The 15,777-nt window shown below is 38.8% G+C and overlaps 1 protein-coding gene across 20 annotated transcripts in view; it reads left to right on the plus strand.

Annotated features, from left to right (window-relative positions):
• CDC42BPB (CDC42 binding protein kinase beta) overlaps window positions 1-15,777 on the plus strand; it is a 101,756-nt gene extending 85,979 nt beyond the window's left edge. For 12 of the 20 annotated variants that reach the window (XM_041122050.1, XM_030032396.2, XM_041122052.1 and 9 more), the window contains 10 exons: window positions 2,387-2,603; window positions 2,998-3,060; window positions 6,589-7,185; window positions 9,830-9,927; window positions 10,037-10,121; window positions 10,274-10,394; window positions 10,486-10,603; window positions 11,688-11,799; window positions 11,892-11,962; window positions 14,021-15,777. In XM_041122050.1, coding sequence (XP_040977984.1) covers window positions 2,387-2,603; window positions 2,998-3,060; window positions 6,589-7,185; window positions 9,830-9,927; window positions 10,037-10,121; window positions 10,274-10,394; window positions 10,486-10,603; window positions 11,688-11,799; window positions 11,892-11,962; window positions 14,021-14,152 — 1,614 coding nt within the window. In that variant the 3' untranslated portion in view covers window positions 14,153-15,777. Of the gene's footprint in view, window positions 1-2,386; window positions 2,604-2,997; window positions 3,061-6,588; window positions 7,186-9,829; window positions 9,928-10,036; window positions 10,122-10,273; window positions 10,395-10,485; window positions 10,604-11,517; window positions 11,557-11,687; window positions 11,800-11,891; window positions 11,963-14,020 lie in introns of those variants that run through there. The other 8 variants (XM_041122051.1, XM_041122053.1, XM_030032459.2 and 5 more) reach the window with 5 other exon arrangements.

Here is a 15,777-nt window from a genome sequence, read left to right on the forward strand (position 1 = left end):
TCTGTGTAAAAATGTGGTCCTTCTTTCATATCTGTTATTTCACGTAACACAGGATGATATTGGTGGCCCACCAAAGACAGATTTTAATTTCTTTTGGATCTTCCATCAGCAGAAAGCAGTATCAGAATGCTGCCAAGCACTAAAATATTGCCACCTCAGACCCCCCATGAAATCAGGAAGAGGAAGAACTTGTCTCAGACTCCAACATTCTCTCCTTGGTAACCAGTTTTTAAAGCTGGATGTTAGGCCATCCTGGCATCCAGACACTACATTCTAAGTGCTGCCATCAATACCTTTTTGATAATAGTGTAAGAGTGTCTGTAGTGGAGTCCTTCCACAGCTTAGCAGTTTAATTTAAGAAGCCTTGAGTTTCATAGTAAATACTGGATTTTTGTATGATGAATAATGCTAGGTATGTTATGACCAACCTCTCCCATGTTTTCTGCATTTGACTGCATGTAAGATGCCACCTTCAAAAGACTGAGAAGTAATACATGGTGGTACTTCAAAGGGAAAACCATAGCTGAAGTCTGGTTTGGTTTGGTTTTGTTTTCAAATTTAGAAATATTATCCATTATGCCTCCATCCATCTTTAAAATATTAATGCTTAGTTACAGTTTAGACAAGAACAAAGCTTGATGCAGAGTAATAAGAGCTTTGAGCAATTGCAGGCTACTCAGTTCTTTTCCTATTGCTCTTCACTTTTCTCTTGCTTCTGGAGTTCTGTCTTTCATATCCTATTGTCCCAAGTTTATTTTCAGATGTATTTTATCTTTTAAGATGAATGTTATTGCTCAATTCACTCTTTAAGAAAGTGTATGTTGCATAACCACAACATCCATCTTTATCGTGATTTTCTTATAAAGGCGTATAGGCTGAAGGTGTGTTATTCCATGCATGAATAGTTACAGCTTTCAGGTTTGCACTTTTGCACCTTCTGCTGCTTTTTTTTCTCTTTAACTGTTGTTATTCTAAAAGTCTGTTGTGAGGGCTGATACTGGCTGATGGCCTGTTTGTCTGTGACTGAAAGCCACAGTTCCCGTGATCTCATAAACCCTTTGATCTCTTCATACAGGACACAAAACTAATATTAAGAATTAGTAAGTGCATACTTTGGGCAACAGAAAGTTCCTGGATAGTTTTTCTATTCAGGATACATTCTGCTTTGAGATGTAAAGGATGATTTACCTGAAAATTAAGTGAAGCCATAGTGATTTTCTTTTAACATGGGGAAGTGGGAGAATGCAGTACTTCAATCTCAAAACATTGCTTTCCTCCAGAGCTTTTAATGCAGATGTGACGTGTTCTTCCCCCGGACAAATATTTTGAAAATCAAGCAGGAAAATCAAAATCTAGAACTGATCATAGCAATGCCATTGGGTTTAAATGCATCTGACTCAGAAAACATGTATGTCATTTTCAGTAAGTTATTAGATGATGGTGGGGGGAGGGATCAGGACAAATTATGGCATGCTACTGAAATTCCAGAGCAGGAAGGAGCCTTTTACTGCCATGTATTGATTATTGTAGTAAAGGAATTATCATGGTTTCGGCTGGGATAGAGTTAATTTTCTTCCTAGTAGCTGGTATAGTGTTATGTCTTGGATTCAGTATGAGAAGAATGTTGATAACACACTGATGTTTTCAGTTGTTGCAAAGTAATGTTTAGACTAACTCAAGGATTTTTCACCTTCTCATGCCCAGCCAGCAGGAAGGCTGGAGGGGCACGAGAAGTTGGGAGGGGACACAGCCAGGACAGCTGACCCAAACTGGCCAAAGGGGTATTCCATACCATGTGATGTCATGCCCAGTATATAAACTGGGGGGAGTGGGCCTGTGGGGATCACTGCTCAGGAACTAACTGGGCATCAGCTGGCGGGTGGTGAGCAATTGCGTTGTGCATCACTTGTTTTGTATATTCCAACCATTTTATTATGATTGTCATTTTATTATTATTATTATCACTATTAGTTTCTTCCTTTCTCTTTTATTAAACTGTTTTTATCTCAACCCACGAGTTTTACCTTCTTCCTTCCAATTCTTTCCCCCATCCCGCTGGGGGGGGGGCGGGGCGGGGAGTGAGTGAGCGGCTGCATGGTGCTTAGTTGCTGCCTGGGGTTAAACCACAACAGAATGTAGCATTACTTGCCCATATTTTAGGATTCAGGATGATTAAGCAAAACTGACAAAACCACTGTGGCTTGTGCGGGTTTTTTTTCGAAGCACTGTGGCCATATTAGCTGCGTGCTGTGTTGTATACCCCTCAGGTACACCATCACGTTGTTATGAAAAAGTGTATTTTACTTTCACAGTTCTGAAGTATATAATACTGACAAAAAGGGCTTTTATTACTCTTATTAATTTCACCTTCTCTATCTGTTAAAAGGTGACAGCTTCTCTCTTAGGTTTGCCTTCAAAGTCTTGTTCTCTACTCATCCTGACGGAAAATGAGAATGAGAAGAGAAAGTGGGTTGGAATCCTAGAAGGGTTGCAGTCTATCCTGCACAAAAACAGACTGAAAAACCAGGTTGTGCATATTCCACAAGAAGCCTATGACAGTACGCTGCCTCTTATTAAAGCAAGTTTAGCTGCTGCTATTGTAGGTATGTTTGTTTTAACTTTTTAAGTGTGTGAGGGTTGTTGGAGCTTTTACATGGGCTTCTGTAATGAGAGCACTGACACCTTGAAATAAATTCCTCAGCTGAATTCCTTCACAGGAATTTAATAATGGGGGGGGAAAGTGCTAATCTTGCATCAATATTCAAATTTCTTCATCCACTTGGAGTAAATAATACTGTTTAGTTGTTTAATAGGTTGTTTTAGCAATATGGTATATAGCATGCTTTTGGCAGACTGCGTGAACTTAAGCAAAATTGATTTGCTGTTGAAAATCTGTTTGTCCAGAAATTTTTCCAGCCGTTCAAAGCAAACAGTCTGTTTTAGAGACAAGATTAAGTGTAGCTGAATTAATAGCCTTTTTTCTCCTTCCTGGTTTAGATCGAGATAGAATAGCAATTGGTTCAGAAGAAGGACTGTATGTGATAGAGGTGACCCGTGACGGTAAGTTAGGCCATAATGCATGCAGTAATTACATACAGAATAATGAGCTCCATAACTTCTGGTGCTGTTATAATATAGGTTACACAACAGCCCTTCATGTATAGTAAGTATTAAGCACTCAGTTAATTGATGAGAAGAAAAAGTGAATGTGAGATACAAGCACTAATTTGGTCATTATCATTACATTCAGTTGACTGGCTGAAATTAAAGAGATGAGTTACTGGGCATATTCTGGTACATTCTCACCTTAACTGTGTTCCCACAGCAGGTAGCAAAATGTTTCAGCACACAGAGCACGCACAGCACACACAGCAGCAGTTGATGCACAGCAAATTGTCAGGCACTCACTAAATAGAACTTGAATTGAATGAGAAAAACTTGACATGGAAACAGACTTGTTCTGACCTGCACCATCAGAGGACTTTAAACTGCCATGAATTCGAAGTTAGACAGCCAGTGCAAGCAACATAAGAGTTTGTAGACTTTCCATTAAAGCCACCACATATTGTTGTCTGTTTCTTCCAGAAATTTGACAACCACTCACGTTCTGTTTCAGACCGATGATGGCCAAAGCAAATGCCTTGCTTTCCCCTTTCCATTATCTCTTTATTTCCCTGATCCCATGTTTCCTCCTGAACCTGCTTTTTCCTTCCTGTTCTTAATACACTCTGCCCTCTGCTTTGGGAAAAATGGGATCAGTTTAGCCTATTCTTTCTGAAGACTTACCGTGTCCCTTCCAGAAGTTCACACAGAGTGTGCTCCAGGTACCACAGCAAAGTGTGTGCTGTGTAGTCACTGGGCAGCACAGTCATATCCCTCTATCGTTGAATTATTAGGCATCACAGCTAGGGAGTAAGGGAAGCATTTTTCCCTTTAACCTGATATACTGAGCACAAACACAAATAACAATGGGAGATGTGCCTTGGTATGGTGGGGAAAGCATGGAGGCCCAAAGGATTACTAGGACATGAGCATGGGGATAGTTTGGGGTCAATCCCTACAAAATGCAATTTTAAACATAGAAAAGCGAAGAACAAGTCTGGTTAATTTTTCAATCTGCTTCCAAAATAAGGTATTCTTATTTTGAACAAACAAATGAAAAAAAAAAAAAAAAAAAAAAAAACTAGTTGAATTAAACTGAATTTGTAGAAGTAAAGTAATATACTTCTAAGAAGCAACCCAGATTTAAAATACAATAATCTACTACTATTTATATCCTTTTCCAAGTTACCATAGGAAATATTAGTTATTTCTTTCTCTCTGACTTTAAAAGCACCAACCATACCTTGTGAAATCTGTGCTTTCTTATAAATCCTGAGGCACTCTAAATTTAGACAACACTCTAAATCCATACTTTTTGTAGTACAAGAGCTAACAGTCTTGGCACTCTGATAGGATTGTTTCTAATAAAATACCTAATGCTTTCTTCACCTATATTTATAACCTCTGAGCGTACGTTCTTCAGGTGTCCTTAACTATCTGGGTGTTGAGGATGTTGAGGTCAGTGATACAGATTTGTAAAATTAAAAGGTGTCTTTTCCAACTTTGGAAAAATCACTGAGATGCTCCTGAAATATCCCTTTGATTGTTTTTAGTCATTGTCACTCAAATATCAAAAAATATATTTCTTCAATTTTAGCCTTGATGGAAGAGTTTGAATTTCCTTTTTCAATGCAATTTAGTTTGTGGCTATTTGAAAGTTGGATTGCAGTTACGCTAAAACTTGGATTTCAATGTAAAATAAAGCAGTGAATACAGATTTTTAAAGACTTAATTGACTTTCAAAATCAAATGAAGTCAGGGATGTGGGTTTTGGGCAAAAAGCAAAATATTATTGCTTCCTCTTGCTTAGAATAAGCCATTGCCCAATTCCAGGAGAAACTGCTTTATACATGGAGACAGCAGATACTTGAAATTCTTTTTAGCAGTAATAAATGCCATTCCTTTGAGTAAACTTCCAGTGGTCACAATTCTGTAAGCACTTAGATATAAACATAACTTTAGATGCAGATAATTCCAGAGATTCCAGTACAGCTTCTTGCATAAAAGAAAATTGTACATTTAATTTGAAAGGTCATTTCATAAAGGAATGATTATCTGCATCACCGTGTCATGTGTAAATGTGAAAATAATTTATCAATTTTGGTTTTAAGTTAAAGGATGTTTTGCAGGAGTTTTCTGTGGGTGGTTCCTGTGTGTTAATACCATTTTTATAAATTGTAATCTCTTTTTCATTTTATGGCAGTTGTAATTTTCAGTGTTAATTAACTGCCAGCTGCTTATATCAAAGGTCTTTGGTCAGGATATCACTTAGTTCTTGACAAATAAACTAAACTGTAAGCTGGAGTTGGAGTTAGGGAAAAAAAATCTTGTCTCTGTGGCAAAGTTCCAACAGCTGGTTATTTCATAGAACATTTCTTCAGACATATCATCTATTTGTGCAAGTGGGGGGATGCCACAAAAGCACTTGACTTTGTGATCTAAACAGCTAAAGTCTTGTTACAAAGTTTACAGAATTTGCTAACTTGGCTAGGTTACTCAACTATTACTGAAAAAACGCATATAATCTCCAGTTAATATTTCTTTTTTTTTAACTATCATTTACAAATATTTTTAATGCATTCAGCTAACAGAAAGATGAAAGTGACATTTTAGTATATTTGGCTTATGTGTATTATATTTCCTAGTTTGGAATTGCTTAGTCTCTTCTATTTGTACCCCATGAAATACTAACTACTTTCTTCAAAGTGCCTGTATACCCATGACCCTAAAAGCAGAACACATTGTACCTAACCCCTTTAGCTGCCTCTAACCCATTTTTAAAAAACCCTTCAAACAGTGAAACTCCTCAGCTTCCATGGGAACAGTGAAACTCCCCAGCTTCCATGGGTAGCCTGACTAGTCCTTAGTGTGAGAAAGCTTTTCCTGGTGCCTGTCCTAAACCTCTCTTCCTACAGCTTAAGCCCTTTCCTTCTTATCCTTTCCCCATCACACACAGAATTTTTTGCCTTTCCATGTAAATGTTTAACACCCGCTTACTGTACTGCTTTTTTATTGGCTGAGACATTTCCCAACAGTACAGCATTGTATCCTCAGTTATCAGCATTAAATACTTTATATTTCTTCTCTTTGTGTTCTGCTAATTTGGTCTTCCTCCGTAATTTACTGAAGATACTGATATTTTCCTGAAGGTGGGACCCATTTCAGAAGGTGCAGCATCTTACAGTGTATAGATAGTACAGATCTTATTATATAAAAAATCATTTCTGTTTATCCCAGATGTTAAGCAGCTTTTTCCTGAAAAGTGTTGCTGAGACTTTTTATCCATCCATAGAGAGAGTTACAGGAATGCTTTGTTTCATTGTTTGTTCTGAGAATTAATAACAGAGCATCAAATGTGTAATAAGTGCTCTTTCTTATCTGGTATGTGTTTAGAGTCACTTTCAGACATCAGTATGTAACACTGCGGTGTTTCCAGGCCTGATGGTTTTCTTGTTTAACTTACGGCAGCTATTATTTCCTTTGCAGTGATAGTCCGAGCTGCTGACTGCAAGAAGGTGTACCAGATAGAGCTTGCTCCCAAAGAGAAAATTATCATCCTCATCTGCGGTCGGAACCACCATGTTCACCTTTACCCCTGGGCCTCTCTGGATGGGTCAGAAGGAAACTTTGACATTAAGCTTACAGAAACTAAAGGCTGCCAATTGATTACAACTGGAACACTAAAGAAGAGTTCTTCAACTTGTTTGTTTGTGGCTGTCAAACGACAGGTTTTTTGCTATGAAATTCACAGAACTAAACCTTTCCACAAAAAATTTGGTGAAATTCAGGCTCCAGGAACTGTACAGTGGATGGCAGTGTTCAAGGACAAGCTCTGTGTTGGCTACCAGTCTGGGTTCTCTCTGTTGACCATCCAGGGAGATGGACAATCTATAAACCTGGTAAATCCTAATGACCCCTCGCTTATCTTCCTCTCACAGCAGTCTTTTGATGCCCTTTGTGCTGTGGAGCTCAGTAATGAGGAATACCTGCTTTGCTTCAGCCATATGGGAGTATACGTCGATTCGCAAGGTCGAAGGTCACGCATGCAGGAACTAATGTGGCCTGCAACTCCTGTTGCCTGTAGTATGTATATGTTTTTCTGTTGCCATATCCCTGTTGCTGCTTTACTTGTCTAAAAATAATCAGCACTGTATTCTATTTTGCTTCGGTTTGTCTTTCAATATCTACAGTTCAAGTTTTGATGAGTTAGCAGCATACATAGTTCTTCCTGATGGTAGTTTTGGACTTGGTGATCTCCTGGGCTGAGATCCTGGATGCTGTAAGAGAAGAAGTTCTGTCTTGTTACAGGACACAGAAGAACAAATAATGGAATGCAAAATAACTTTTACAGAGAGTAGTCCTGGATGCAGGACAGTGCAAGACTACCGGTCTGTGAAATTCTGTAAAGATTTTTGCTCCCCTAGAGAGTGTAAATGTCTAGTTGTCTGTAGGATGTCTTCTGTATCCTGTACTCAAAGTACAATAGAAAGTTGAAGAAATGGTGTAGCTGTGACTCTAAAGGTTCATAAAGATAACAAAGTAACAGGTAAAAATACTGCTTTTGGCAGAACTGGTAGCAATTTTTCACCCTTCAGTTTTATTTTTAGGGGGAGAATTTCCAAAAATAATATAGGCAGGTGGAGGGTGACTTTTCAACTGCTCTGCTCGTTTCGGGAGCATTGGTTTATCAGCTAGTTAGGATAGAAGTACATGCAGAGCATTTTTCAGTATTCAGTAGTCAAAGGCAGTTCATGATAAAACGGGGATTTCTGTTTGGACTTCAAATAGCAATTAAAATGTTTTGAATGATTGAGGGCAAGAAATAGCTTTTTGTTTAAATAGTACAGTGAACAGTTAGGTGCGTGTTGGTTTGATCAGGCCAGGCTCTAATAGCAGTTTGTTTAATTGTCTTGAACTGAAATTGTTTGCTTGCTTTACTCTGACCTAATTCTGTACAGGAGTCTGAAGCAAAGGCCCAAGGAAACAATGTAGTTGCAAATCTACTTTAAAACACCATTAGCCAAAGCTAATGTTTCCTTTTCCTTTATCAGCTTTACAGTATTTTGCTTTTCAGCAAACTAGGCTTGCTAGTTAATGGTTTTGTCTGTTATTATTAGAAGCTGTTCTTACTGTAAATGATTTTATAGCATTCTTGTATGTGCAATCCTGAGTGGTGTTGGCCTAGGGCTGTTTTTGAAAAAGCAACTTTTTCCGCTACCAAAGGAAACTGGATTGCTTCCCTTTTCATTAGCCTTGTCCTCCCTCCTTAGTCCTGGTATCTGTCACTAGTGTTGGTGACTTTTTTTAACTGTCCCATCAGGACATCATTGAAGTGGAAATGGTTCTCCCCCGTTGCAGTTTCTGCTGTGGTAAAGGACCATGTTGTAGAGAGGTTTTAGGATATGGTGGAGAATTTGTCTCTAGGGCATTCAGTCCCCTCATGCTAGGAGAGGCCGAGGTCTGCACTAAGACAGTCAACTCTCTTACATTGGGTGGCCTGTCTAGGTTGCAGTTAAACCAGCTTAATGTGCTGCTTCTGTTCTGAGTCGGTGTAGGCATTGTGGGGCTGCTTAGCTTGAGTACAGTGGAGTGCAAAGACTTGGAGCCAGTGGGTCTCAAAGCTGTAGCGTGGGCAAGCCCAGTGCAGACACTGACGTGTCTGTCTGGGAATCAGTTGAGATCTGATCAAGCTCATCAGCTCTGACTGGTAAGTGCTGGCCTTGGCTACAAGCTGGCTAGGCAGAAGCAGTTGGTGTTTCTGTCTGATGCTCAGTGGTCTCCCTTGATTTGGACATCCAAGCCAACTGTGACCCCGTGTAATAAATACTTGACTATAAATCACTGCTGGGATGCATATTTATGATAGCTGTCCAAGACTTTCTGTGAATGAATTTTAAAAATAGCACCACAACCTTACTTCAGATCTTACAAGAAGATTCTGTGATGTGTTTAGTATCCTACTGGGTTATTTTCCCTTTGTTTATTGAAGCAGTTCTTTATTAAATGACATAAATTTCTAGTACCTGCTCTTTACATCAGGACACAGTCTTTACATGAGCAGAAGTGTGTTGATATGAAGCTCCAGGGATCTCCGCTTTTAGTTTGACCTAAAATGAACTTGTCTGCTGATGCCTTTTATGCTTTAAAAACAAAAAAGTTGAAAAGAGAAAATGGGTTGTGGGCTTTAAGCATTGACATTTTTCTGTTAACCTGATGAAAGCAACCCATACATGAATATCTAAAGCTAGATAATTGTTAGCAAAAGAGGAAGGAAATTGAGAACAGATCCGCATCATGACTTCATGACCCACCTCACAGATGGTGGCCCTCTCTTATCCCCTGCACGCAGCAGATGTATAGTTAGTTTGCAGCTTCCGAAATGAAGTAATCTGCATCTGTAGAAAAGCTAGCTGCTCAGTTCCTACCAAGTAGCAAATTTGTATGCATCTGAAAACTTCAGATGCCATTTTGCAATTTCATGAAATCATAATTTGAAGTTTAGAAATACTGAAAGGGTCAAATTTAAATCTTTCATGATGCTGGCAGTTGTTGTTAGCAAATCTATTATCACAAAAGTATCTGTTTGAAAGTGAGGCTGGAAAAAATTGTTTTAAAATGTATCTTGCACATAGTAGAAAACATGTAACTATTGAAATTTGCTCACGTATATGTAGTTCTGGACTACCGAAACCATATTAGGGTTTTCTGTTTTTTTTAATCTGTGCAGGTTGCAATTCTTCATATGTAACAGTGTATAGCGAGTATGGTGTTGATGTATTTGATGTTAACACTATGGAATGGGTCCAGACTATTGGCCTGCGAAGGGTAAGTAATTTTCTTTGAATATAGAACTTAACTGGGTTAATTCCAAATGAGATGTTTCTTCAGTGTGTATGCTAGGCTTAAGTTAATTCTGTCTCCTTTCTCAAAACAGATCAGACCATTAAACATGGACGGCACACTGAATCTCCTTAACTGCGAGCCACCAAGACTAATATATTTCAAGAACAAGTTTGCAGGTGAGTACTGAGCAAGGGGAGATACAGGAAAATGATACAAAGCTAACTGGGTAATTTTAAGCAGTGTTACCTTTGCATGAGATGAAACTTGTATTGAATGCATCTGGGTCAACATGTACCTATGTATGTAAAATTCCATTGTGATATTGCAGCAGGAGCTGTCCTCAGTGTACCAGAAACATCTGACAATAGCAAGAAGCAAATGCTTCGAACTAGGAGCAAAAGAAGATTTGTATTTAAAGTTCCCGAGGAAGAGCGATTACAACAAAGGCGGTAAGAATTTAATAGTGCTATGTAACTTAATATACATGATGACATGCAGACACTGAGAATACTAATAGTAAAAATCACTCTGTTCTTTTAGGGAAATGCTTAGAGACCCTGAGCTAAGGTCAAAGATGATTTCTAACCCAACAAATTTCAACCATGTGGCTCATATGGGACCAGGAGATGGAATGCAGGTTCTCATGGATCTCCCACTGGTAAAATACATTTAAAAGGGAGGGAGATATATGTGCATTTGTTTGTGCTCAGAAAAACTGTGAAGCTGAGCTGTATGGGGTTCAAGTATTCTCTCTGTACCAAATTCTTCTTTTAATCATTCTGAGAAAGGTGAACCTTCCTGATGGTGCAATGCTTCTAAATCCTGTGCAAGGAAATACTGCTGACTTATAGCTGACTTATGAATGAGACACTGAAAGAAATAGATATCACTGCCAACAGCTTGTTAGTAGTTTTGTAAATAATCAGTCTCTCCTCCTTCCTTTTTCTTGTTTGTCTTCTTAAAATAACAGAATGAATTTCCTTCCCCCTCATCCTCTCGACATTCTGCTCTGATATCACCTCCAACAGGCTTTGAGCACGTCTATCACACTTCTCCAGAGTGACCATTCCTCACTGCAAGGCTCCCCTCTGCTTTCTTCCTCTTCCTGTCCCTCCTCTGCTTCCCTAGCAAGGGTAGGAGTAGCTACAAACTGTTAGGAACTGGAATGGTGTGCTTGTGGCACTTCGCCAATTCTAGAGCAGAAACAAAGGGGAAAAAACTAATGCTGTGGAGGTAACTAAGATGCATGTAAGTTGCAGTGCTTTATAGCATTATTTTTATTTTGTATTTTAAAAATACAGCATTTTGTTGAGCTATTTCAGTGTTAAATCCATGAGAGGAAGGTGTGAAGATACACTTTTATGTTCTGTACCCTCCATTTTATAGCTGCTAGTCAGGCTTTCTTTTGTCCTTCTCAGCTAGCCCAGATGAGGGTAATGTATTTGTCCTTTCAGCAGGAGGAGGAAGGAAAGCAGCGCTGTTGGTACAGTCCCTGCCCCTTCATAGAGGGTTTGCTGGCTGACAGGTTCCAGTGGCTGCTATGGGGCTTAGTTCTTTCTCTGTCTTTCTCAGGGTTTGTGTCTGTTACTGAAAATATGTGGATGTGGTCAAGTAAGTTCAGAGTTTTTCTACCAACACTGGGTTGTAATAGCTTCAAAAGCACAGTAAAGTTTTCATGAGTTACAACTCCTAGTTGGATAGCTTTTGTTGCTGGCTAACAAGGTGTTTCATTTCAACTGTAGAGTGTCCTACCTGCTGCACAGGATGAAAAACCATGTCCACCTACAGCTAACCTCTCACGGCAGCAACAGCAGCAGCAGAGAAACAAAACCTATATTTCATGGCCCTCGTCAAGTAAGGCTGGAAGCAAGCTTGTCAGTTCTGAGCTGTAATTTATGGCTTCAACAAGAGGTGTAAACCTGCCTTTTTTCCCTCTTTCTCTATAGGTGGCAGTGATGCGGGAGGAGCCATGCCTTCCCGAAGTATGTCCGATCCTGACCAGGAGTTTGACAAAGAGGTAAAGTAGCTTTTATTAAATGGAGACTGACGATGTCTGGTTGCCGTAGATGGTTTTCTTTTTCCAATAAATTAAATTTCTGAGGAAATACCTCATAAAGACCATGATTTTGATGATGTTTTCCTTCCACAAATATTTCCCCCAGCCTGTAATACATGTTTGCAAGTTAGATATGCCAGCAAAAAAGCAAAGCTGTGAAAAGATCTTTTTATGGTGATATTTTAAGAAGTGTATTATGTCTTGGATTAAGCTTTGTAGACAAGGGAAATGTGACTAATTGATGAAATGTCCTCAAAGCTCCTAAAAATGTTCTCTGGGCTATTAGCATAGAATAGCAAAGTAATACAACTAGTTAAGTAATTTTCTGTGCTGCCTTAAGGAAGACTTTTTGTCATGTAACTTGAGAAGAAATCATATTTTAAAACACGTAAAGCTGCTTTTAGCAAGAGTAAAAGTATGTGCCAGTAGTCACCAAACTGAAAGTGTCCTGGCTGTACAAAACTGGTGTCCCTGAATCTAAGGGGAGAAGATGTATGATTTTTGTTTCCTTGATTTATCATGGGTGTAGCTTCTTCCAATCTTTGCTCAAGCACTGCCTCTGCAAGGAAAGTGTTAGGAATCATTCCTGGGAAGCAAACTCCTAGATCAAGATCTTTGCATCTTTTTAGTGCTTTTTCATACCCAACTATATGCCCATGTAATGGTCTGGATTTTGAAGGGTGTTTTCCTGAAGCCAGACCTTTGCAGGATGCCTTAGTACACCCCAAGTCAAAGCATTTGTCCAGAGTTCTGATCACAGCTGTGCTCTGACTTCCTTTGTCACCTTGAGTAAGCCATTAAAAGCATGTGAAAATAGGGATCTCTAAACACAGGTATTTTTAAAACTGTCTTGATTTTCAAAGGTGCTGGTGACGGACTATGTCAGTTGACTTATTCTGCAGCATCCTTCCCAAATTCCATTACATTCCATGCTGTAATGATAACTGCTGTTTATAGGCACAAGTAGTGGTGGATTCTGAGGTTTTTACATTTTCTTTTTTGGTAGATCTTAGAATTTCTTATGACTTCTTAAATTAAAAAAAGGAGGCTCTAATAACACCTTTTGGCTTTATACTATTTTTCCCATGGCTTTTGGCTTTATCACAGAATGAAGTGGATCATGTTAGGATAATCCTGTTATAGATGATCTTATTATTGTTTGAGCCGTGCAAAACCTTGTGAACAGCATTCTTGAAGGATGTTACCTTTCAAGCTATTCATTAAATATATATTCCCTTTCTTGTACCATCGCAGCAAGTTATTTTCCAGTTTTTCCTGTGCAGTATTTCATTAGCTGTGAACGTGTGCAGTGCTCAGAGTTGTAACTCACCAAAATAGAGGGAAACTTGCCAGCCATCCTGTTGAAGTGAGAGGAGTCTGTGAAGGCAAATATCCAACAACCAGTCTAACACTGGGGAAACAACTGTAGATAGACTGTCTTTATTAGATATTGACGTAGGGAGTCTCCAGTAAGTATATTCTGTTTCCAGATCTCCAGCCTGATACTTGGCAACCTTCACTCTTTTGTCAGGCACTTCACATGCTTGCCACTGTTGCTGTTTTGTAAACAGTTCATATGCTTGTTTCCTTCCTTCTCACCAAAGTGAAGATGATTTGACCGTAATTGTTTACATGTTTATATGGGCGGATAAATCTACTCCTGGGCTATAAAAATTGCTTAAAAAACACAGGCAGGTAAACCCAGAACAACAATGGACAGACAGATGTGTTCCATCAGGAAAGCTTTGCAATGGCTAAAGGAGAGGAGACTGAGATGTAGCAATTTCCACATACTTTGCCATAATTCCTGTGAAGTCAGAAGGTCACCTTCAGGACTGCACTACAGCCTATTGACGATAATGGAAGTATTTGCATGAATATTTAGCTATGAAATGAATCTAATACACACTGCTGCGTAGGTGTTGCTCACCCTAATTTTTGAGTGCCTTTGAAAGCTTTTGAGTGTAAAAAATTGATTTTAAGTAAGCATAATTTTTTTTTTATGTTTCTTGTTAACAGCCTGATTCAGACTCCACGAAACACTCTACTCCATCCAACAGCTCAAATCCAAGTGGTCCCCCAAGTCCCAACTCTCCTCATAGGAATCAGCTTACACTAGATGGACTGGACCAGTCAACCTGTGACGCATAACACTACCGCTTTCACCGTTCTGGCTTCGATCATCCACTACTCCCTGGAGTATTCAAGAGCAGGGCAAAGCTGTCTCAGATGCTAGTGCCAAGACTGACACTGAATCTCTAGTGTTGTACAAGAATAATTATATATCCAGATTGTAGATACAACTATTGAAGAAAATTCTTTACTAAATAGCGATTGAGCTTTTTATGCAGAATTGTTCACTGCTCAGTTACGGTTGATTCCTTTCTGCACAGCTGTGACAGTTTTATTGCATAGGAGCATTTAAGGCCACCAGTAAATAGTCTTATTCTTATGCTGAAGAAGAAATAGAGAGAGATACTGATAATGTTGCTACAATATCAGGAATATTATTTTTCTATAGAATGATGTAATGTCTCATTAGCAGGAAATCCTTTTAGACACAATTTGGACCTCTAAATAGGAAATGCGAGCAGGTCTAGTTACATCCTCAGATGAATACACTTCTCCCTTTTTCCCATAACTGTTTGTTTCCTAAATCTTAAGGAGAATGCTAGGAAGCTGTAGGTCGTTTCCAACATCAATAGAATCACCAGGAAGTAAAAAAAAAAAAAAGTTGGTTATAGTTTTGTGGCCTTTTAATTCATTTAGCCATTACATATACAGCTGCATAACTGTCTTTCTATCTTTCTACCAACTTTTTAGTCTTGTACATAGGACTACTGCCAGTTATCTTTTACCCATACCCTGCTTTTTAGTCCTCATCAATCAGTCATTAGTCAGGGCTTTCAAAATATTGGTAAATACTGCTGTGAAAAAAATTTTACTTCTAGTTCCTGCCTATCTCCTTCTGAGAAGCTGTTTCTCCTGGGTTTTTTGGTGTAAGGACACACTACATTGTTTAGCTAGCAAGCCTTCCCATGGACGCGTTGCCCTCGAAGTCTGCTTGATCTAAGGGACTGTATCGCACTAAAACATCAGTCTGTTGTATTGGTTACCAAAGTGGAACGTGAAGGATGTGTAACTGGGGGTGCTGCTTTTCTCATTAATTGTATCCTCACCTGCATGAAGACCCCATGATTATTAATCAAGTATTGATCATGTAGAAAAATGCACAACACACTCCTGTATATTTTGCTATGGCCCACGTGCAGTGGTGATGTTTTGCGTGTATATTTAATCTCATGCTTCCATGTATTATACATTTAGTAATCAAAGATTTGTGACCATGTTTCATTAAAAGCTTGTAATTAATTCAGTGGCTGGCATATCCAGTTTGTCATTGTCACACTAGTGTGCCTTCTGTGCCAATTTTATGACAGTTGGATGTCACTTATTTAAAATTTGGTTTAAATGGGCTAATGATATACCAATGGCTAATGTTCTTTTCTGAAACACTGTATAGGACGTGCACTTATCTTTAGTTTAAACTGAGTGTTCTAGTCAACATTTAATCCTGTTATGTTAAGTGTTCGACAGTACTTGCTCTTTTTCTCAGATTCTTGATAAAGGGGCTCAGTTAGAGCTGGACACTACTGCTTTGGGGGTTTTCTGGTTTTTACTTTTTTAATGTAAGTCTAAGTCTTTGTAATTATTGAATTGTGAGAACATTTTTGAACAATTTACCTGTCAATAAAGCAGAAGAGGGAGGTTTTAAA

Source organism: Aquila chrysaetos, chromosome 2 (assembly GCF_900496995.4).
Source record: "Aquila chrysaetos chrysaetos chromosome 2, bAquChr1.4, whole genome shotgun sequence".
Taxonomy (NCBI): domain Eukaryota; kingdom Metazoa; phylum Chordata; class Aves; order Accipitriformes; family Accipitridae; genus Aquila; species Aquila chrysaetos.